Source organism: Monodon monoceros, unplaced genomic scaffold (genome assembly GCF_005190385.1).
Source record: "Monodon monoceros isolate NGI ecotype Baffin Bay Population unplaced genomic scaffold, NGI_Narwhal_1 Super_Scaffold_6, whole genome shotgun sequence".
Classification (NCBI taxonomy): domain Eukaryota; kingdom Metazoa; phylum Chordata; class Mammalia; order Artiodactyla; family Monodontidae; genus Monodon; species Monodon monoceros.
In genome coordinates this window covers 90,384,623-90,407,681 of record NW_021703783.1, presented here as the reverse complement: position 1 = coordinate 90,407,681, position 23,059 = coordinate 90,384,623, and the positions used below count along the sequence as shown (strand labels likewise).

Here is a 23,059-nt window from a genome sequence, read left to right as displayed (position 1 = left end):
GGTACCACTGCACACAGAGAATACTCTGCAACTGGGGTAAATCATTTCACGAAGCGGGTGGGCCAGTTCCAGGGAGAGCAGGCTCAGGCAGGGGCTCCTCCCCCCGCCCCACCCTGGACACAGACTTCAACCGACAGACACTCCCACTCGCACTTTATTAAGATCGGGAGGACTGGTTACAACAGGGGTGGAGGTGGCAGGGAAGGCCCAGCCCCCATCCCCACCATCACTGGCACGCAATAATAAATAAACAGCTGGGGGTGGGCGCGGGGGAGAGGTGGCGCAGCAAACACTGAGAGCACGGGGGGCGGGCCACAAAAGCCCCCCTCCCAAGCTGTGACCACCGTCAACACTGGTCTGGTACCATGATCAGGGAGGGTGGGGCTCTCAGCTACAGAAGCCCCCAGAGCCACCAAGTGGCCCCCTTTGTGGAGGAGGGGTGTCTTCAGCACTTGGACCCGTATTTATGAACAGAAATCTGGACCCCTGGCTGGTCTAGTCAGACCCAGATTGTCAAGAGGCCAGTCTCTCAGACTTCTGGATTGTTCTATTCAGGATCCAAGAGACTAATGGGTCATTATTACCTAGGGTCCTGATTGGTCTACCCAGGATCTAGGACAAGAAAGGGTCATAGTCGCTTAGGCTCCCAACTGGTCCACTCAAGACCCAACAGCAACGAGTCACTATCACTTAGCCTTCTGATCGGTCCATTCAGGGCTCAGGACAATAATGATTCATGGCTACCTAGACCTCTGATCGGTCAATAGGAACCCAGGGCCAGGACCCAGGAGCAGGCAGAGCCCTAGAGGCCCCAGGGAGGAGGTAGGGGATTAAGTGCTCAGGGTTGGGGGAAGTCCTCACAAGGCAGCAGAGCCCAGATTTAAACAAGCGGAGGTCACAGGGCAGGATATAAGGCCACCTGGCTGGGTCAGGCCAGGGTAAACCAGTGGCAGGGAGGGGGCAGCTTCTGGGACAGAAGAGTGCCCAGCCACTGCTGGAAGGGGGTCCGAGGGCCCTGACATCTTCCCTGGGTTCCAGCCCCACCAGGGTAGAAACTGGGGCCAGGGAGCTAGCTGGTAGCCCTTAATGCAGCTCTTGGCCCATCACCTCCATCTACAGGAACAGGGTGAGCAAGGGTTGCAGCCGCAGTTGCTGGTCAGGTGGGCTCAGTCCTCCAACCCTTCCATCATGTCTGCGATGCTCTCCACATAGTAATGGGGCACGAGGTCGTGCTGGCCAGCTGCCAGGTAGGTCTGGGCCTCCTCCAGACGGGAGACGCCTGTGAGCGTGAGCACGGTGGTCATGCCACAGCGGTGGCCGAAGAGGATGTCGGTCTCCAGGCGGTCGCCCACCATAAGCATGCGGCTGGGGTCCACGCTGAAGTACTCTGTGATGCACTCAAACATGTAGGGGCTGGGCTTGCCCACCACCAGGGCCTGGCGGCCTGAGGCTGTCTCTACGGCAGCAGCCAGGCTCCCGGTGCCTGCAGGGACATGGAGACTCGGTTAACGCAGGTGGCAGCGGGGAAAGCATCCAGGCCCGGAAACTGGAATTCCCATCGAGGCGGCTTGGCATGGGGGTCAAATTAGGCACTGAAATGAGTTAAAAGGCCACCTGCTTCCAAGTCTTAGTGTAGGGGTTAAGGGCACAGACTCTGTAACCAGATGCCTGCATTCACACCCCATCTCCACCTTTCTTGGGCAGGTTACTTAACCTCCCTGTGCCTCAGTTTTCCCATCTCTTGTATGGGGATATCAATGGCAGTATCTCACGTGGGTACTGTAAGGCCTGAATGAGCCACTGCGTGTAACCGGGCCTGGCTCAGTCAGCCCTGCGTGCCGTTCACAATTTTACCCAAGCAGCCACACGCCTTTGGGCAAGCCAACCTCTCTGAGTTTCCCTAGACTCACTGGAAAGGGGGATCCAAGTAATGCCTACCTTCAAAGAGGTGCTCTGAGCACCACAGGGGCAAATGCTTTGGAAACAGAAAAGCCCTTAACAAACAGCAGTTGTGGTCATTGCTACAAGAATGTGTGCTCCTGGCATCAGAAACTGGCACAGCCCTTTTGGAACACAGCAGGGCACAGAAATGTTCGCACCTCTGACCCAGTCAGCCTCCACTGGGAAAGTGATCACAAGGCGAGAATTCAAACTGGAGACAAACAGCTACATGGTTGAAGATGTCCGTGGCCTCAGTAACTATAATAAGCAAAATTGTGGAACACACCCAAGTGTTTAACAATAGGACGACTGTCTAGAAAAGGCTAATTCCCAGCCCAGTACCACCCTGTCCCACACAATGAGTCCACTGTGCCCGTCTCAGGGGTACATCTTTGTGCCAGAATGTTCTACCTTCACACTAATGATGAGCACATTCTAAAGTGCCAGGGGCTGTGTGGGAGCCCATTTTACATGAACGCCCGTTTTACAGATGAGAAAGCTATGTTCAGTGTCGTTAAGTAACTTGTCCAGGGTTGCACAGCTTAATAAGTGGCAGATAAAGGATATGCCTTCAGGTAGGTCTGACCCAGACACATGCAGGGCCAGCCTGTACGGGCTTGGGAGTGCTGAATGTTTCATTTTCAGGAATTCTGAAATGAGTTGGTGGTTAAACAAAGCCACTATTAAAAGTCAACTTATATAAACTTAACAATCAAGTGAAATATGTTTAAAACAAAGGTAATAAATTCTCAAAACTCATCACTTCCTAATTATTTTACCATTATCTATGCTCTTGAGGTTACTTGCATCCTAATGATGGAAATATTACAGAATGGCGTGTACATATCTTCCCAACCCCATGATAAGTGACTTCACGTTGGTAGGCTGAAATCAGCCACAGTGGGGGGAGTACTTACACCACAGAAACTGGCAAAAGGCATAAATCAAGACTCTTCCAGTTACTAGACATCAGTACTCCACTGGTCTGACCCCAAATGCTCTGGGCCTCCTGTCTCCCTTCTCATAGGGGATGACACTCAACTTGATTAAGCCCAAGACACAGAAGGTGCACAAACAGGAAGAATCCTCAGCCCTGCGGCCCCCAGATGAGGAGGAACTTCCATAGGATCAAGGCAAAGCTGGCCCAGAGCAACCCTGCTGGGAAGGTCTCCCTGACCTCTGACCTAGAACTCGCCTGCTTGTTTTCCTGAGAACTGGGTAGGGAAGAAAAGCCATTTGCCCTGTTAGTTAGAAATTCCTTCCAGGATGGGAAGGGCTCAACTGCGTCACCCCAAAGTGATTTTCTCAGCTCAAGAATGGTAGCTCTGGGGACTTCCCTGGTGGTCCAGTGGGTAAGACTCCGTGCTCCCAGTACAGGGGGCCTGGGTTCGATCCCTAGTCGGGGAACTAGATCCTGCATGCATGCCGCAACTAAAGATCTTGCATGCCACAACTAAGACCTGGCACAGCCAAAATAAATAAATAAATGAATAATAAATATTAAAAAAAAAAAAGAATGGTAGCTCTGTCAGCATATTCCTTTCCTTTTTAAAATAAATTTACTTATTTTTGGCTGTGTTGGGTCTTCGTTGCTGCACGGGGCCTTTCTCTAGTTGCAGCGAGCAGGGGCTACTCTTTGTCGCCGTGTGCAGGCCTCTTGTTGCGGTGGCCTCTCCCGTTGCAGAGCATGGGCTCCAGGCGCGTGGGCCTCAGCAGTTGCGGCACCCGGGCTCCACAGCGCAGGCTCAGCAGTTGTGGCGCACGGGCTTAGTTGCTCTGCAGCATGTGGTATCTTCCCGCACCAGGGCTTGAACCCGTGTCCCCTGCATTGGCAGGCAGATTCTTAACTACTGAGCCACCAGGGAAGTCCCAGCATCTTCCTTTCCTACCAGGTCGGAGCCGATCCCTCTTGGCCCCCCATGTCCCACCTCACTCACTCAGCCAATATTACTGAGGCCCAACTATATGCCAGGCACTATGTGAGGCACTGGGAATAGAGCAATGAATGAAACTAAGATCCGTACCCTGGGTGAGCGAGCATCCAACCAGGGGAGTCTATGAACGTAACTGTGTCCTCAGACCACTACATCCCACTCTTCTCAACAACCTGTCATCCAAGGCTGGCGTATGTTTTGCTGGAGATGTATTCCTAAGACGACAGGCATGTCTATTTGCCATCTCAAGTGGCTGCCACATGGTAGATAGGTAAACACACAATTTAGGAGACCCATAGGGACTGGGGAGGGGGAACTGGGGTGAGATTAGCATTACTTCAGATTTTATGCATATTGGGGCCTTTATTAGTGTTTTTATTCCACTTTCAAAGCTGCATGATTCAGTTGTGCCCAAACAGGACACCAGCGCTGTATTTGTTAAGCTCTGTCTCCCCCTCTTGGCTGTGGGAATGACCAGCAGAGCCGGTGGGCAAAGCCAGATGGGTGGTGAGACCCAAGGGGCACGCGTGGGCAGGGCCTGGTCTCTCCCCAGCTCCTCCACACCATCCTTCCTGAGCCCCCGGGGGAGCTTCTGAACCCAAAACCTTAACCTGAGCTTTGAGGCCTCCAAAGAAACTCACTTTTCATAGCATGGCCTAGGGCAGGCAGGAGCTAGTGCAGCTGGGAGCCCTGACCAGCGCCCTCACCTTGGATTTATGGGGAAACTGAGACTGAAGTGGTCATGCAGCAAAGCTAAGACGGGCCTAGAACTATAAGATTCTCAGCCTGGAACTGGTTCTGCCATGGCTCAAGCCCTGTTCCATTCCCTAGTGCCCTGTCCTGCAAGATGCCTCCTCCAGGAAGCTTTCCCAGATCTCCTCAGCTCTAGGACCTCCCTGCCACCCATCTTAATACTGTGTCTACTCCTCAATCGATCCCACCCTGCCCTCCTAGGATTCGGTATCAATCGAGTCAGCGGCCAGCAGGGAGTGAGTCATGGAGATCTGTCCCTGCCCTCAGCTTACTGACTGGTTGTCCACACACACACTACTGTCAGTTAGCCTCTGCTACCACCTGCTCTTGTCTAACTTGAACCCTCCAAGATGTAGGAGGCTCACTTGCTCCTGCTTTCTCTGCAGATCTGAATTCCCAAATGACAGCAGTGAAGAGTGCCTTGGATGGAGGGGGTGGGGTTTAGAGGTTGGGGGTAAGGTGGCCTCAAGAGCCAAGTTCAGATCCTCTTGCTCTTTCTTGGGTGGCTCACTTCCCTTCTCTTAGCCTCAGTTTAACTGGGAAATGGGACAATAACGTCCATCTCCAGAGTAATTCTGAAACTAAATAACAGACACCAAGGTGCTTCATAAAGCTCTGTAATAGGAGAGGTCTTGGATACAATTTACATCATCTGAGCACCTACTGTGTAGCAGGCACTCATCCTGATCACTCTCTCCTCAGCGAAACTGTCATGGTTACTATTCGCATTTTACACCCAGGGCAGAGATGCTCAAAGGTTATGTAACTTAACAAGATTACAGAGCCCTGGAGCTGGAACTGGAACTCAGGTCAAACTCCATCCACCTTCTGTGCTCCCCGCACACCTGCCTTCAACCTGCCGCTAGAAACTCCTGTTCCAAACCTCCAATGGTGGCGGGGGGAATCCTTCCAGGCTTTGTCCCCAACTCTCCGACCTCACCCCGATGGCGGGTGGGGAAAATGACAGGAGCCCTTGAGGCTGGTTCAGAAAGGCTAGGATTGGGAGTCGGGGCCCTGGATTCCGCCTGCAACTCCTTGAGCCACAATGGGCCTCAGTTTCCTCATCTGTCAAACCGGGACCCCACTGCTGCCCCTCACAGGGTGACGGTTGCAAGAATTACCACATGTGGACATGAAAGCATCCTGGGCTCTTGCTGGGTGGGGACCGCCCTCACATCACTCCCGTTCCCCACCTGTCACCTGGATACGCCCCTTCCCCACCCCACTCGCAGGAGTGGAGGCATAAGCGCCCTAGCTCAGTTTCCCCGTCAGCCCCGCGCTCACCGGGAGTCCGGCTGCCGTCGCTGAGCGGGTGCCACGGGTCGCGGTCGGTGGCCACCAGCAGGCAGTCGGGGTCGCGCAAGTGCGCGCAGGCCTCGCTCAGCTTAGCGAAGGAGAAGTGCTCGTCGTAGCCCACCAGCACGGCGCGCACGCGCGGGGCCGAGCCCGGGTCCTCGTCGGGGTCCCCCGCCAGGCGCAGCCCCGCGGCGCGCAGCTCGGCCCGCAGCCCCTCGCCGCCCAACACGAACACCGTGCCCTGCGCGTCCGGCGGCCCGAGCAGGCGCTGGCGCAGCAAGCGCGCAGCGCACAGCGCGGAGCTGAAGAGCTGCTCGGCGCGCAGCCCCCCGAAGCCGAGGCGCGCGAAGCGGAGGGCCAGCTCGGGCCGCGCGCGCCGGCTGTTGTTGCTCACGAACAGCGCCGCCTTGCCAGCCCGCGCCAGCCGCTCCAGCAGCTCCGGGGCGCCCGGCACGGCGCGCTCGCCGTTCCACAGCACCCCGTCGCAATCGAAAAGGACCCCCTGCGCCCGGCCCAGCACGTCGCGCAGGGCCGCGCCGTCCAGCCGTTCGCAGCGCGCCATGCAGCCGGCTGGCTGCCCGCACGCTCGCGCCGCGCCGCTCTCTTTCCGCGAGCACTGCGCGCTCGTCCGCAGCTGGCTGGTTTCCGGCACCTGCCAATCGGCGCGCCGCAAGGGCCAGGGGGCGGGGTCACGGCCTGGCCCGCGGCCAATGGGGCTAGAGTCTCGGGGAGGAGCTGGGCTGCGAGCTAAGGGAACCTGGAGAAAAGGGCGGAATCGCGGCCGCCAACGAGGGAAAGGGACCAACGACGGCCTAGCCTGGTCCTTCGTCACACCCCTTAGTTCCTCTGGGCCAGTAGTCGCTGAGCTTCAGCCCTAACTAGCTTCTTGCAGGGATGGGAGGCTGAGAGACTGACGCTCCTTTTGACCAATAAGGAGTTACAAGTAGAAAATATGGCCCGCTCCGCGTTCCCCAGCCAATCAGAAGCTTAAGACGGCTGGTTGCTAGGAGGAAAACAGATGCTAAAGGAGATGTTATCTTTGGGTCAAATCTCATTGCTCTCTGAACCGTGATCACACCAGTTACGAGCAAAGTCTTGAGAAGAGTGTGGGTGTGTTGAGGAGAGAGGCACACGGCGTCCTCTCGGACGCTGGAGCCCTTGGTCTAGACCAGTGGTTCTCCACTCTGGCTGTGCGGTGGAGTCCCCAGGGGAACGAATTTTTTTTTTGAGATATAATTTACATACAGTAAGATGTGTAGATCTTAAATGTACAGCTCCATGACTTAAAAAAAATATATTTATTTATTTATTTTTGACTGCTTTGGGTCTTCGTTGCTGTGCGTGGGCTTTCTCTAGTTGCGGCAAGTGGGGGCTTGCGGTGCACGGGCTTCTCATTGAGGTGGCTTCTCTTTGTTGGGGAGCACGGGTTCTAGGCGCGCAGGCTTCAGTAGCTGTGGCACACGGGCTCAGTAGTTGTGGCTTGCGGGATCTAGAGTGCAGGCTCAGTAGTTGTGGCGCACAGGCTCAGTTGCTCCGCAGCATGTGGGATCTTCCCGGACCAGGGCTCAAACCCGTGTCCCCCGTGTTGATAGGCGGATTCTTAACCACTGCGCCACCAGGGAAGTCCAGTTCCATGACTTTTGAGAAACGTTTTTTAAAAATACCAATGTGGGGCTTCCCTGGTGGCGCAGTGGTTGAGAGTCCGCCTGCCGATGCAGGGGACACGGGTTCGTGCCCCGGTCCGGGAAGATCCCACATGCTGCGGAGCGGCTTGGCCCGTGAGCCATGGCCGCTGGGCCTGCGTGTCCGGAGCCTGTGCTCCGCAAAGGGAGAGGCCACAACGGTGAGAGGCCGGCATACTGCAAAAAAGAAAAAAAACAAACAAACAAACAAAAAAAACCAATGTGTTGCAGGATCCCAGAAATTCTAGTTTGTTTTGGGTGAGACCCGGCATTTCAAAATTTCTTTGCTTTTTTAATTACCCAGGGATTCCACTGTGAGGCCAGAGTGGAGAGGCACTGGGCTAGAGGCAGTCTGTCACCCGAGGACCCTGGAGCGGGAAGGAGACAGAGCAGCAGTAGCCAGTTGCCCAGGGTAGTGACGGGACCCAGCTGCCTAGGTCCCCACTTGGGGAGGAATGTGTCACAATTCTGAGGTGGTCTGCCAGCCTCTGAGAAGGTTCTGAAGACGTGTCTGACCCCCAGGAGCAACTGGAGCTTCAAAGACCTGGGAAAAGCCACACCCTGTCACTCAGGCTCTGAGGCTGGTATTTTCTGTGCCTCAGTGCCCTGGGCATTTGCTCCTGGCCTTTGCATAGGTGGTCTCCTTTGCTTGGAATGTTCTTCCTTCTTCCCTTTTTTAGCTGGCCAGCTCCTGAAAGACTCCCCCTCAATATCACCTCCTCCAGGAAGCCTTCTTGGCCTTCACCCTACACACACACACACACACACACACACACACACACACACACACACACACCAGTCTGGGTTAATTGGCTTGCCCCTAAGTGTGCTAACATGGGTTCCCAGTGCCATGACACTTGATTCTTTTTCTTTTTTTGGCCTTGCCACGCGGCTTACGGGATCTCAGTTCTCCAACCAGGGATTGAACCTGCGCGCTCGGCAGTGAAAGCGTGGAGTCCTAACCACTGGACCATCAGGGAACCCCCATGACACTTGATTCTAATTGTCAGTTCTCCTGCCCATCCGTTCCCAGGAGCTCCTAGGGCGTAGGGCTGAGTTGGGACCTAGCCCAGAGTCTGGCACAGAGCAGCCTCAGGGAATATTTGAGGACAGATCCATCCCTGCTCCACAGGGGAGCCTTCCTTGCCTTCTCCGGGAACAGAGAGCACCACAGGTTGGGGGAAACAGCAAGCAGTCATCACTTATAGGGCACTTCTGTGTGCAGGGGCGGTACCTTGGTGTTTACAAGTGTGTCTCTTTTAATCCTCAAACCAACATTTCTGTGGTGGAAGTTGTTAAATGTTTTCACAGATGAAGGAAACTCCAAGAAGTTAAATAAATTGCTCAGGATGTGAGGGACAGATCCAGGCTCTGGAATCAGGCAGACCTGGGCCAGGTCCATGCCTCACTTGCCATGTGACCTTGGTCATTTTCTGAGCTTCAGTCTCCTCACCTGTAAGAGGTAATGGGATTTACTTCCCTGGAAGAGGATTAAATGGAAATCATGCATAGAAAAGCACAATGGGTAGCACAGAGTAAGTGCTAAAAATGTTGGCTGTTATTATTTCAGACAGGGAAAAAGAAAGGAGGCAAAGAATAGGTAATTTTTTCCCCTTTATCAAAGTGGCTTCTTTATTTCAAGAACAGAAAATAAAACTATCATTTGGGCAGCTGCTCCAGTTTTGTCCAAAATAATTTATTTACCAGCCTTACAAAAAAATATGTTGGCAAGAGAAAAATAAAAGTCCTGTAGGAGCAGGCAAGCCTCTCCTTCCTTCCGGCGGCTCCCCTGGGACCCTGCCAGAGAGTGGGGAGTTGGCTGAGGGGCGCCCCCAAGCCCAGGGTGGATCCAAGAGTAAGAGGTCTGGAAGTGGAGGACTGTCCTGAGTCCTCCTTGCCGTGGGGGCCGACCCAGCGGACACCGAGGCACTTGTAGGCAAAGGCTGGAGGCCCTCACCCCCTTGGGAGGGGTGAGGGCTGTGTCCTGGGAGGACAAGGTGGGGAGGAGGGGACGCTGAGGGCTGTCGGGGAGAAGCCGCCAGCTCAGTCGGTCTCTGAGGCGAGGCTCCTGGGCCGGGGCTGAGGGGGGATAACCGGGGGAGTGGGGGCCCTGCCTGCAGCCTCAGGGGCCCCTCCCTCCTCTGCGGCCGCCCCCAGGTCCACATCGGCAGATGCGCTCAGAGAGACTGGGACGAGGGAGACTGGCCCTGGGGAAGCCGGGCTGGGGGAGGCTGGTGGGGGCCGGCTCTGGCGCCGGGCAGGCTGGGGGGCAGTGGGGGGCAACGGGGGTGGTACCGTGGGGGCCCGGAGGCTGCTGCCAACCAGACGGCGGGGCAGAGCCCGGGGTGTCGCAGGGCTGCCAGAGCCAGGGGGCGGGGGGGGGGCTGGGGGGGAGCCGCGGGTGCTGGAGACCTGGGGGGGCGGCATGGTGGGTCTGGCCGGCGCTGGGCGCTTGGCTGTGGAGGAAGGAGAGGGGAGGTTAGGCGTTCACACTGCCTGCGGCGAATCCCCAAGCTCGATGCCACCTTGGGATCTTCGAATCTGCGGTATCTGCCGTTTGCTCTGCCGGGAACAGTTTCCACGCTGGCTGCTCACCATTCGGGCCTCCGTCCACGTCTGTCCTCAGCTAGAGGGCCCCTCCCCCGCCCTGCCCCAGTTACTGGCATATTTTCCAGTCGTATTTTCTTCATGGGACTTCTTGCCCTCTGAAATGATCTCGTCAGTTTTAATTTTGCTCGATTATTGCTTGTCTCCCTGACTAGAATGTAAACTGAGTGAGGCCAGCTGATGTCCCGCTGGCTAGCGCAGTGTACGTGCTCAGTACAGGGCTGCTCAATAAAGAACTGCTGCGTGTTCCACCTGCCACCTGGGTCCTCCTCACTTCCTCTCAGAAGCCCACCAGAACTGCCCCACCCCAGCGCTCAGATCCCCCTGCACAGTCCAACCTCACAAGGCAGCCGAGGGGCTAGGTGGGGCAGGACATCTGGCCCCTGGTCCTAGCTCTGTCTCCACCCACTGGAGGGCCTGGGCAAATCACTTGCCCCCGGGAGCCTCAGTTTCTTCATCAGTGAGATAAGATGACAGCCTTGACCTCCCAGGGCTGACGTGAGGACCAGTGCAGGTGATGCTGTGACCGTCCTTTGACTTGTGCTCCAGTGAGCAAACATCCTGCTTGCACCCCATCCAGGAAAGGTGGCTAGAAGCCCCCTCCTGTAAGAAGATCCCTGTGCGACCTGCCAGCTCCTGCTGGTCCAGAGGCTCCTGATGCTGCTCCATCTACTCCCATCCAGGTGGAAAACTCTAGAGCCTCCTAGGCTGGGTGTCCCAAGTGTCCTAGTTACCCTGGCAGACTCTGCACCTGAACCCTCGGCCTCCTCACCTGCCTGGCTTTAGGCCACCTGAACAGGTGAATGCACCAAAGGGGCTCAGAAGGAGGCTACCAAACCACCACCACCACCACCACCGCCCTCCTTCGCTGTCTTTTGAAGACCCCATCCTCCCTCTTCACTCTGTGATCCCTGGTCTTCTTGAGGGACTGAACTCCACCGCCCCCAACACTCAATCGCTGACCTTTATCGAGCATTTACTCTGTGCTGGGTATGGGCCAGGCAGCACCATTTAATTCTCCAAACAGCCCTACAAGGCAGGTGCAGTTATTGTCCCATTACACAGAGGAGGAAGCTGAGGCACAGACAGGTGAAGTCACCTGCCCAAGGTCACAGAGCTGGAATCTGAACCCAGAGTGTCCGGCAGCAAACCTGGGCCCTTAGCCACCTGGACTCCTGGTCTCCCCTGGCTGTCTGAAAACATGGGACAGTCTGGGATTGCCCGGCCCCTTTCCCTGCCCACCCTCTGCCCCCCTTCTCCTCCCACAGCCAACTCACTCCTCCGAGCCATGTCCTCTGTTGGGGTCGCTGCCTCCAGGGAGCTCCTACTGACCTTGGGGGAGGCTGGTCTGCGGGGTGCCTCAGACTCTGCCCTGCGAGGGAAGGAGAGGGTCAGGGTCAGCCTTGGCCATCACCCAGAGGACTCCTGGAATCCTGGGGAGATTCCCAGCCAACAGGCTGAGTTTGGGTCCTCCTAGGAGTTGTTCTCCACCACTTTGTGCCTGGGCCTGGGATCTGATAAGATGCTTCTGGCATGGGCCAGAGTTTGTATCCACTGAGCCCTGGCTGCTGTGTGACACTGCGACAGTGTCTGAGGTCCCTCATGTGACCAAGATGTGGGGTAGAAAGCAGGGCCTCCCCTGTATCTCAGCTCTCAGCCTCCACGTGATCTTTACGGGATGTTCTGGCCACTAGAAGCCAGAGAACGGACGAGAAGCAGGGGAGGAGGCCAGGGCTCATTCCTGGCTCTGTTCCGTTGGCTACTCCTTGGGGAGGCCTTTCCTGAGCCCCCCTTGCCTGACTCCTGTTCCCTACTCGACCCCCCGACCCTGCTCTACTGTCCTTCGTAGCACACATCACCGCCTGACATTATACTGTGTCTTTATCGGTGTTCTGGTTGATTCTGTCTCCCCACTCCCTGGAATGCGAGCTCTAAGGGCAGCATTTGTCTGTCTTGCTCATCTGAGGAAATTCATGGTTTGGGCCCCAGCAGTCTGTGATAACTGATCAATACCCGCTGGGTATGGAGGCAACATGGCACCATGTTAAACCTCCCGATTTAAAGGATCAAAGAGAAGACTGGAAGGTACAGAATTTACACATTCCAAAATGATCAGTTCCCTAGTTCCCTAAATCTCCAGGGTCTGAAACAGCGCCTGGCACACAGTAGGTGCTCAGTAAAGAACCATATAACACAGAAGGGAACACATCAGAGGTTGAGAAGAATATGCCTCTGAGGTCTCTATCCTACCCACTCCAAACTGGGAAACCTGGTATTTGGGATGAAAATATAATAATTATATTTCCTAAAATGCTACTGGACACCCTGAGAGATGGTGTCTCAGGCTAGGCATCTCAAGGCCAGGACAGGGGCCATTCATACCCATCAGTCCTTACCTTTCCTTGAGAGCCACTGAGGCTGGGGCAGGGGCCGGAGCCAGAGCTGGTACAGGGGCCGGGGTGGGTGTGGCAATCGATGGAAGCTCCTCAGAAGCCGGCCTGTCGCTGACCTTGTCCTGGGGTGCAGGCGCTGAGAACAGGCCTGACACGTTGAAGTTGATATCTGCAGACAGAAGGGAGCAGATCTGAACTTACAGAGCTTCCGCAGGCCTCCCCTCCTCAGCCGGTGTTGGGACCACTTTCCCTTTCTCCGGATGTTGTCTGGACCATGTTTCGCCTTCCCACTCCCAGGTGGGCCTCACAAGAATCCCACGAAGCAGGCATCATCATCCCCATTTTACAGATGAGAAACTGAGGCTCAGAGTGGAGGAGCCATTTCCTCCAGGCCTCATGGTGAGTTTGCAGGGTTGCCAGGGACTGAAGCTGAGTCTGGAGGGCACCAAGCTGGGCAGATGAAGGCACAAAAAGGGACACGTTCACAAAGGCGGGAGCTTTACCTCCAGGGAAGAGGGTGTCTGCATTCTGTATCAGAGCCTCGACCATGCCCACCACCTGGATGGATGAGACGGAGGCTGCATCCAGCTGGGCCAGGTCCCTGGGACAAAAAGAAAGTGAAAGTGAGTCATCATTTAGCAAAGTCTAGTGACCCCAACTCTCTGGCCCTGTGCTGGGCACTGGGGACAAAAGGATCAGGTGAATAACAACCCCTCACATATCACAGCTCTTTACAGTTTACAAAACATTTCTCCGTTTATTGTCTCATGTAACTCCCAAAGCAAACATCCTCAATGTCTGTCTAGTTTCTCTCCAATTTACAGATGAGGAAATGAAGGTCCAGAGTGACTTCCTAAGGCCCATCTCTGGAAGGTGGGGGGGGGGGCGCTAGAATCAGATCTCTGGGCTCCCAGCTCCCCGTAACAGGCCACCAAGCACCCCATTACTGCCTTTACCCAGAATGCCTATCTCCAAAGCCCCATGAGATCCATGATCCCTTTGGCTGCTCGTCACAGCAGCCTTGACAATTACTCCAAGGATGGGGAAACTGAGGCCCAGGGGAAAAGTAAGCAGCAGATGTTGGGGGGGGGAGGGGACTGCCACCTTCCCCCCAACCTGTGGCCACTCACCCTTCTTTCTCAGGGGGCCACAGCAGGTTGGGCCCCAGGACAATGGCGATGTTGCTGGGTGTCATCTTGTTCACCTCCTGCGCCTCGGCCAGCAGTGCCAGGAACTTCATCAGGTACCTGGGGCGTGGGAGGGGGACTTGGACCAGGGGCAGGGCATCTTGGGCCATGAACACCCATGGATGCCCCCCAAGACCTGAGACTTCTCCAGCCTGGGATTGCCAAAGAGTGGCAAAGACACCACACAGGACATTTAGGAACATTTTTACTAGTTACATTAGCTGACCTACTGAACACCACCTACGTGTCAGGCACTAAGTTGAGAACCTCCCAGCCACCCTACAGAGTAGGGACTGTTATGCTCCAAGTCTTCCACATGAGGGTGCTGAGGCACAGAGAGTTAAATTGCTAGCCTAGGACCACATATTGGCAGAGGTGGGATTTAAAGCCGGGTGGTGTGGCTTCAAGGTTCAAGGTATGTGTTCAGTTCGATGTCTAGTATTAAAAAAATACAGTTAATACATCAAAGTGGTATTTTCAGAAATATTGCTTAGGACAAGGATACCAGCCCACGGCCCTTGAAGTGGCAGCTGGGCCTTGGCTGGGGGAGGCCTGGGTGTGGGCTGGGGGCTCACCTGAGGTTGCTGAGGTTCTCACGGGGCAGGCGGCTGCACACCTCCTGGAGGGCCTCCAGCCGGGCTCCTGGCTCCTTCAGGCTGTGGATGGGGGAGAGACCTGGTGAGCCTGCCCTGGGTGGCCCCTCTGTAGCCTCATCCTCCCCAGCACCTGTCCCCCGCCATCCTCACCTGGCTGCCCTCATCCAGTCATCATAGAGGTCAAAGGTCATCAGGGGCTCCGGCAGCTCCCGCAGGTAGGACTTGAGGGCACCTAGAGTGGTGGCGGGGGCTCAGATGCAGCCCTCCAAGCCCCCAACTTTACCCCCAGTCCTCAGCTCTCTCCGTGTTAGGAACCTTTAGCTCTTGTTCACACTAACGTGTCTAGGTCTGATCATTTCTTTGGGCCACGGGCCCTTTTGAGAAAATGATGAAGCCTAGTGATGTTGTCCGCAGAAAAACATACACACGTTTCAGGGGGCTCACCATGAACCTCAACATTAAGGACTCCTATGTCTCCTCAGATGTCTTCTTGGCAGATCATCAGGCCTTAAGCCAAACTATCATGGGATCATTTCAGGCAGCTTCAGGGAAGGGATTTGGGGGGAAGGCTCTCCACCCAGGGCTCCTCAGAGCAGGTACCTGCCACAGCGTGGGGGTCAGAGCAGAACTCCTGCAGGCTGCAGGGGTCCGAGGCCATTGTCTGCTTGAGGCGCTTCAGCACCGAGGCCCCGGCGGCCAGACGGAAGAGGCCCTGAGGTGCGAGAGGGGGCAGGTGGGGATCACAGAGGGGTGGGCGGGGCAGGACACCCCGGTTGGGAGGCCCTGGCCCACTCATGGCCTGGAGTAGGCCTCGGGGGCCCACTGGGCTGGTGGGCAGAGTGAACACCACCGTATTCGTGGTTCCTCTCGACTCTTAAGGTCTAAGATTCTGAGCAAAAGGGGAAGTCTAGGGGCTTCCCTGGTGGCGCAGTGGTTGGGAGTCCGCCTGCCGATGCAGGGGACGTGGGTTTGTGTCCCGGTCCGGAAAGAGCCCACATGCCGCGGAGCGGCTGGGCCCGTGAGCCATGGCCGCTGAGCCTGCGCGTCTGGAGCCTGTGCTCCGCAATGGGAGAGGCCGCAGCAGTGAGAGGCCCGCGTACCTCAAAAAAAAAACAAAACAAAACCGGGAAGTCTGGGAGGAGCTCAGAAAAGTCGTGGGGAGACAGGAGTCTGGTTAGGAGTGAAAGGGAGATAGGAGGCCCAGCAGGACTGTCCTGAAGCCTAGGTCTGTCTTTGGGTGTGGTCCACCTCCTAAGGGTCTGTCCTTAGGAAAGCAGCCGATACACTAGCACGACCGAGGTGCAAAGGATGGATGAGGGCAGCGTGTGGCTGTGACTCATGTGGAGTCTCCGGCTTCACCGCCACTTTCTCACCTGCTGGGCACGTCTACCCATTGGCCTCTGCCTCCCCCTTGCAAAATGGAGCCAATGAGGGCTCCCTCCAAGGGTTATTGGGATAATCCAATGGAACAAGGGGCGCAAAGGGCTGATGGCACAGTGCCCGGCCCACGTGAGCATCGTTAAGTGGGAGGTGGTATCAGTTCAGCAGCAGGAGGCCACACCTTCTCCCAGCACCTGTACGCTAATGGTGAGATTACAGGTCCCAGCAACGGGCAGCGTGTGGGAGGTGTGGGACCAAGTGAGGGCCCTGGTGTTCCTTCCCCACCCACTCCAGTGAGCCCCACCTCTTCCTTCATGCCCTCAGAAAGCAGCATCATGACGCAGGCCTCGATGGGCAGGGCGATGTCCCGGCCCAGCTCTCGCAGGTGGGTTCCCAGAGGCATCCCATACACCCTGGAGAAGGGGGCGGCCATCATCGAGGGGGAGGGGTCTGCAGGGACGAGACAGATCAGCGGCCCAGGGTCCTCCCACCTCTGAGCATCGAGGTCAGGGCAGACAGGGGCACCCCCAGACGTTCTCAAGGGGCTACCACCTCCCTCCTGACCACCCATGCCACACATCCTGAAATTATCCAACACATCTCTTGAATCCGCCCACCTCCACTGCCCCCACCCCAGTCCGGGACACAGTCACCTCCCTCCTGCCTCCTAACAGGGTTCCAGTCCTGCCCCTTCATTCCATCCTCCACGCAGCCGGAGCAATCTCTTCATCGCAAATCTAATTGAGCGCTCCCCTGCTCAGAACTCATCCCTGGCTCCCTGCTGGCTTTCGTGATGGAGTGCAAGCTTCTTAACATGCCCCAAGCAGGGTGGGGGTCAGGGGTGGGGGTCGGGGCCTGCCTGTGTCCCCACCTGTTTGGCTGTGGTTCTCCCTCAGCTCAGCCAGGGCCGTGTCCAGCGAGCTCAGAGACTTGCGATGGTAATCGGCCTGAATCTCCATGAGCTATGGGGACAAGGGGGCACCCCCGGGGGGAAGTGAGGGAAGCTGAGCCTCCCCCAGGGGCCACAAACGCAGACACCCCTCCCTCCCACCATCTTGCAGGGGGTCTCAGTGGCCCCTGAGCTCCGGGTGGCAGGAGCCTGGTCTTGGACTCACGTGGATAAAGTAGTTGGCATAGGTGTCCTCCTTGGTGGCAAAGTGGTACAGATCGGCCAAGTACTCGTCCTTGGGGACAGAGAGGGGAGGGCTTATACCAGCGAGGCTGGGGCCCAGCGGGGAAGCTTGGAGGGGATAGCAACTTGCCCAAGCTGTACGGGGAGGGTCACAACCAGCTCTCCTCTCACTGCTTACGGTTTGCTCCTGGGGCCAGCCCGCAGGGACCCCTTTGAACTCTTGGGGGGCTTTTACAGCTTCTAGTCCTCTTCTCTGTGTCCCTATATCCTCAGCACAGTGCCTTGTGTTACTCACCCCTCATTTGTTCACCCACCCTTCATTCATTCATTCACTCACTTAGCAAACGCACTGAGACTCCGGTGAACAGGCGTCTCTCCCTCCCAGGTGTTATGCGTATGGTATAGACAGAAGTGGCTACAAAGTGATGGCTAAGTACACAGACCTTGGAGCCTGACAGCCTGGGTTCAAATCCCGGCTCTGCTGCTTCCTAGCTATGTGGCCTGGGGCAGGTCACGTCACCTCTCTGAGCCTCAGTTTTGCCATCTGAGAAATGGGGACAGCACCCACCCGTGCCACCACCACACATGCAGGAAGTCCAAGTGCCCCTCACCTTGCACTGCTCCACCTTCCTCTTCAGCTCCTCCTCCTCCTCCTTCAGCATCTCCACCTTGTTGGCTGTGGTGGTATAACTGCCCGGGCCGCCACCCAGGCCCTGGCCACTGCCTGAGTTCTTAGCTGCCTGACAGAGCCTGGGGATGATCCCAAGGTGGGGTGGTTACGTCCCCATCGCATGTCCAGAGCCAAGGGCCCCTCCATAGGCCTGACCACATAGGATTCCGGAATTTATAGATGCAAATCCCAGAGCTGAACTGGCCTTGGGTCTCTGCCCACCCTGGGCAGAGTGCTCTGGCGCACCCCCTGGTGGTGGGCTTGGTGATCATGGCCACGCACCTCCAGAGTGGAGGGTGGGGCCCCTCCCGCCATCCAGGGATCTTGGAGGATTGTTTACGGCTATCCCGGGCTTTTGGGTACCCCAGCTGGCACAAGCACACGCACATACGCGCACAGAGGCACCCTCACATGCACTGTCCCCATATGTCTTCCTAAGGACCAGGCGTGTGCACAAGGACACACACTGTACTCGGTGGGCCCTGCAGCGTCCTCCTGGTGGGGGAAGGGCCTCGAAGCTCTGTGGCCGCATCCGTAGGCTGAAGTAGGCGTGAACCTCACCTAGAGGCTGTGGCTCCCACCTGCTCTTGAGTGTGTTCCAGTCAGACACCAGCTTCTGCAGGCTCTTCTTGTGCTTGAGGATGGCTGGCAGCTCCTCCTGGGGGCGGGCACAGGAAGGGTTCAGCGGGCTGCAGAGGTGGGAGCTGGAGGCTGGGGAAGCTGGGGGCAGAGGGAGGGGGCAGGGTCACCTCACTCAGCCTGTTGAGTGGCTGCAGGACGTCCCGCTCCAGGGTCATCTCAAACTCAGCCAGGATGCGAGCAAGCTGGTTCTGAATGGCACAGCTCATCTCCAAGGCCTTCCTGTGGACACAGCACCCAGTGGGCCCGGGCTCCCACAGCCCCTCACCCCCCTCTGGAGAGACTGGGCAGGGGGGCCTCCTCCCTCCCCATCACCCCCTGTCTCTTCTATCTCTCCTTCGTCTTCACTGAGCCCAACACCCTTGCAGGCCTGGCCACCCTCACTGACCTGGACACTGTTCCCAGCCCGGACACTGTTCCCAGCCCAGACACTCTTCCCAGCCTGGTCATCCTTCCACCGTGGATGCCCTCCCTGACTGGGACCCTCTCCTGACCCAGATCCCTCCTTGGCATCTCCAGGTGAGGGCCAAGGTCCCTGTCCGTGCTCACCCCATGCTGGAATCGGGGTCCAGCTCCTTGAAGCTCTCGGCCATCGTGGTGGACAGAGCCATGAGGGGAAGCTTCTTCTGCAGGGAAGGGCAGGGCCGGCTGTGAGCGTGAGCGCGTGTGCTCGCCCACTGGGTTGCTTCCACGCCCCTGCCTGAGCACATGGCGAGTCTCCTAGGGGCAGAATCCCCACCAAGGCCCTGGGCGTGGACAGGGGAGGCGGGAACCCAGGAGGGCCATGGACACAGGTGACAGTAGAAGCAGGAAGATGACAAGGCACGGTGGAGGTGACAGCTCCCCGTAACCATGTACAGAGCCCCCACCCATCTGAGGCCCCCCTGCCCCCTCCCAGAAGCCACATGATTGGGCAGGAAGGAGTAATGGACCAAGTCCCATCACTGAAGGGAAAACTAAAAACAGAGGGCATGGAGCTTGCCCTAGTTCACAGTTAGAGGGAGGGCGGAGGAGCCAGGAACACAACCTCAGAGTGGGCCCTCTCCCCTGCCGCAGGGCATCTGTGGCTGACCTAGCCCCTGCGGAGCTCAAAACCCTCCACGGTTCCCTATTGCTCTGGCCACACGGAACTGTTGCCCAGTTACAAGTTTGCCCCCCACATTCCTACCTAGCGTTGTAGAGAGCACCAGCTTAGGTCAGAGAGACCAGAATTCGAATCTCAGTTTTGCCACTTACTAGCTGTGTGACCTTGAGTGGGTCACTTTACCTCTCTGTCTCTGTTTCCTCCTCGGTACACAGTGCTAATAAGGGCAGCCTCCTCCTAAGGTTGTTTTCACATTAAGTGAGGCAATGCATGGAGATATCCTAGTAACAGACTAGCAGTAATCAGTCCATAAATACTGGCTACTGGTTAACACCAGTGAGTAACACTCAAAATCCAGCTCAAATGCCACTTCTTTCAGGAAGCCCTCACAGACTGCCCAGTTGTGAGCACCTGCTCTGGGTGCTGATTGGACAGAGAGGTTCAGGTGCTGTCAGAAGCCTGGCTGTGGCTCAGAAGATTGGTGCAGGCGGGCGGCGTTAAGAAGGGGATGGGGAAGAAATAGGACCTCATGAGTGGGGTGCCGGAGGAGCCTTGGGACAGAGCAGTCTCCACCCCCTTGGTGCCAGAGACTCAGACTAGTGGGGAGACCCCAGCCCCGACCCCGCTGCCCTACTGGACAGAGGTGTCCTGCCCAGGCCCCTCCTCCCTGGGACCCCCACTCACCACCCGCTTGTCCATGTCCGCCCCGCTCTGGCCCTGCAGACAGGCCTGCAGCCGTTTGTGGACATTGTGGGCTGCTCGCTTGGCCGGCTCCAGTCGCTGCTCCACCTGGGAGGGGGTCCAGGGGTTATGGATCGTGGGGGGCTGTTGTCCCCCATGCCCCACTGTCCTGTTCTCCCCCAGAGCAGGAACTACCTTTCTCTTCCCTCCTCCTGGGGACCCCATTGCCAACAGCATTGGAATGACTCAACTCGGGCCCCCAACTGGCATCCCTGCCTGGCCCTCTGCTGACAGCCTGCATGGGCCTGCCCTGCCACCCGCTGCCGGCCCAGGCACATACCTGCTGCAGGTCCTCCCCCAGGAACTCGGCAGTCTCCGGGGTGCTGCAGGGGGAGACAGCTTCTGCTGAGCTGGCCCAGGTTAGGAAACCCCCGCCTCCTCCTGCCCCCCCACTGCAAACAGGGCACCTGAACCCCAGATGCTTCCAGTGCCCCTCCCAGTCAGGCTGCCCTGGGTGGCCCGTCTGCCTCATCCCCGTCGGAACACATTCCATGGGGGCGGGAATAGGATACCGGGCTTTTTCCTCCTCCACCCAGGGCTGTGTCCCCAGAGAGGGCGGATGAAACCGAAGCGGGGACTGGGGGCGCCTCTCTCTTCTGCTGACCTGGGGAGAGGAGGCCCGGGCTGCCCCAAGAACAGGAAGTGTGCGAGCTCAGACTCCTGGGCTGTTGGTTACAAAGGGCTCTGGACTGTGGTGGTGGGCAGGTCCTGGGCCCCTGCCCGGGGACACGTGGGGACACTAAGGCTCCGAGCAAGTCGGCCTGACTGTCCACGCTCATATAGGCATCTGTGCCAGTGTGTGCCTACAGCAGGTCTGTGGGCACCCAGTCCGCTCCCCTGAGCCCAGGGAATGAGAAACTCCCAGCGCAGGGGGAAGAGGAGAGAAGACAGGCCCTGGGAGCTCCCCAAATTTCCGCCCTCCACACCACCAGCTCAGGGACTGTGGTGGGAATGTGGGGATGTTTCCACCTGAGGCTGAGAAAAGCAGAAGCAAGAGAGAGAAGCAAGGACGCCTCTGGGCTGGAGGACGGTGGGAAGAGGCGCAGGGCAGGGCAGGGGCGGCCCCTCCTCCCATCGCTGCCAGGACCCTATCTCTGCTGCTCCCCCAAGGTCTGGGGCCCTGACCATCCCTCCCCCGCAGGCAACCAGAGATGGTTAACAGTCCCCCCTTGTACAGAGGGGACAAGTGAGGCCAGGGAGGACCGTCCACTCAGGGGCTCATGGAGACAGAGAAGACCCAGCATCCTTGATCCTCCACCCACCCTCCAGTCAGGGGTAGGGGTGCCCCTTCCCCCAAAGGTCAGCGCCTGCCCCTCCTGCTCTGGCTAGGAGAGGGGATGGCATTCAGAGGGGAGGAAAAGAGGTGGCCAGTCAGAAGGTGGCTGTCCAGCTGTCCTCAGTCTCCCCCCAGCCTCCCACCTCCTCTAGGGTCCTGCCGGGTGAGAATGGGACTGGAAGGGAAGGGGTTGCCACTCACCGTCCCAAGCTGCCCGTGTGGGCCAGCTGCCGCATGCGATGCAGCTGCCTCTTCATCATCTTGGGGGCGGGCTGAGGCTGCGGGGTCACGGTGGGGGTCGAGGGCCCGACAGCCCCCGGCCCAGCCTGCCTCTGCCCGCGGCGCCTCTCTCGCCCCGGGTGGGTGGGCGGCGCTCTCCGCTTCCTGGGCCAGCCGCGCTCTCGCTGCAGCTCACTCTCTCCTCCCCCGCTGGCGACTCCGCCCCCGGCCCCCAGGTCACTCCTCTCTCCAAGTTTGTTTTCTCGCTCTTTCGCGTCTTCCGGGCCCCCCAAGGGCGCCCCCCCTTACGGTCCCGGCGAGTGTGGGTCCGCCGGCCGCCTGGAGATCCACAGGTTGTGCGCGCGGCCCCTCCTCCCCGCTCCTCCCCGCCCAGCCCCGGTGGCGGGAAGCAGGTAAGCCCGTTCCTGCCACCGCGCCTGCCCGGCTTCCTGGGTTCCTGCCCCACCCTCCGGCCTGCAAGCCCTGGGTATAAATAACCTTGGCATCCTCTTAAAGGGAAAACAGCGTTCCATGTTTAGGAGGCAGAGGCCAAGGACAGGCCCATCTAGGCCTCCCAAAGGATGCTGTCCTAGACTCCCTTCCGGAAGGACCTCCTGGCCACCTTGAACTAAAGGTCAACCCCTGCTCCCCTGCTGGAAGATGGGCTGGAGGCTTTGGCTTCCTGGGGCCACGATGCTGCAGCGTGCCCTTGGACAACTCCCTGGCACTCTGGACTCACTGTCTCTAATGGCCTGTGGGTCAGCTGTCCTGACGCTGCCCACCTGGAAGAGTGGATAAGACACTCCTGCCTGCTCCTCCAGCACCCATGCTTCTGCTCCCATCGCCCTTTTCACGGGGGTCCCCACCACCCTCCAGCCACAGCGAAACCTCCCAGAGCAGTTCCCTGACACCCTGCTGTCTTCCAGCCCCAGCCACGAGTTTCCGCTGTCTGTGAAATCCCTTCCCCGGCAGACTTCCTCAGTCCCTGCCCTAACTTCTTGAAAGGCAAGGACGTGGATACTGCTCTGACCTCCCCAAACTCAGTACTGTAGTAATTTCTTCGGCTCTCCACCCAAAACACACCGGGACATACAGCAGATGCTCCATAACTGCCAGTTAATACAAGATGAGAGCCTTTGGCAAACAGTAGGCTCTTCTTACTCTGAACCCCTGTACCCCTTGGGCATCAGGAGCTCCGGGGTGGGGGGGTGGGGGGAGAGGGAGGGGCCTGGGGTAGGGTCCTAGCACACCTACTGCACTTTGCCTTGTTGGAGTTTCAGTTCAGTTTGAGGGTTACTTGAGCACCTACTGTGTGTGGGTGGGCAGACTGGGCACTTCCGAGGGCAGGACCTCCACCTCAGCCATCTCAGTGTGCCCCGGGCCCAACATGGGCCTGGCACACAGTGGGCACGTGCTGGACACTGGCCACCCCTCCAACTCTCCAAAGGGAGAGCCAGGCAGACCCTGGTGGGATGGGGAGGGGCTGCAAAGGGAACCTGAGTGTGGAATCCTGGCCGGAAGTTGGGATG

General features: G+C 57.7%; 1 protein-coding gene across 3 annotated transcripts; it reads right to left on the bottom strand.

Moving 5' to 3' along the window:
• Positions 1–141: 141 nt before the first annotated feature.
• Positions 142–21,783, bottom strand: LOC114885511 (pyridoxal phosphate phosphatase). 3 transcript variants are annotated; one of them, XM_029205419.1, is made up of 18 exons: positions 21,513–21,783; positions 20,316–20,358; positions 19,979–20,083; positions 18,760–18,836; positions 18,321–18,432; positions 18,153–18,229; positions 17,513–17,651; positions 16,885–16,953; positions 16,641–16,731; positions 16,074–16,219; positions 14,990–15,101; positions 14,540–14,621; positions 14,369–14,449; positions 13,737–13,853; positions 13,110–13,207; positions 12,610–12,775; positions 11,491–11,585; positions 143–1,483 (listed from the first exon to the last, which is right to left on the bottom strand). In XM_029205419.1, exons 1-18 carry the CDS (start codon positions 21,569–21,571, stop codon positions 1,167–1,169), a joined length of 1,986 nt encoding a protein of 661 aa, XP_029061252.1. In that variant the 5' UTR covers positions 21,572–21,783; the 3' UTR covers positions 143–1,166. The 3 variants fall into 3 exon arrangements, with proteins under 3 accessions (XP_029061251.1, XP_029061252.1, XP_029061250.1); XM_029205417.1 differs by lacking the exon at positions 143–1,483 and adding an exon at positions 9,211–10,062 and having other exon boundaries at positions 21,513–21,777; XM_029205418.1 differs by lacking the exons at positions 11,491–11,585; positions 12,610–12,775; positions 13,110–13,207; ... (12 more) ...; positions 20,316–20,358; positions 21,513–21,783 and adding an exon at positions 5,913–6,548 and having other exon boundaries at positions 142–1,483.
• Positions 21,784–23,059: the final 1,276 nt, after the last annotated feature.

Excerpts from the sequence above, each read along its gene's own strand:
- LOC114885511 (XM_029205417.1), bottom strand. The coding sequence starts at position 21,571 with ATGATGAAGAGGCAGCTGCATCGCATGCGGCAGCTGGCCCACACGGGC. Across the intron at positions 20,084-20,315 it reads TGGGGGAGGACCTGCAGCAG|GTGGAGCAGCGACTGGAGCC; the intron begins GTATGTGCCTGG and ends ACCCCCTCCCAG. Across the intron at positions 13,854-14,368 it reads GAGAACCTCAGCAACCTCAG|GTACCTGATGAAGTTCCTGG; the intron begins GTGAGCCCCCAG and ends CCCACGCCCCAG.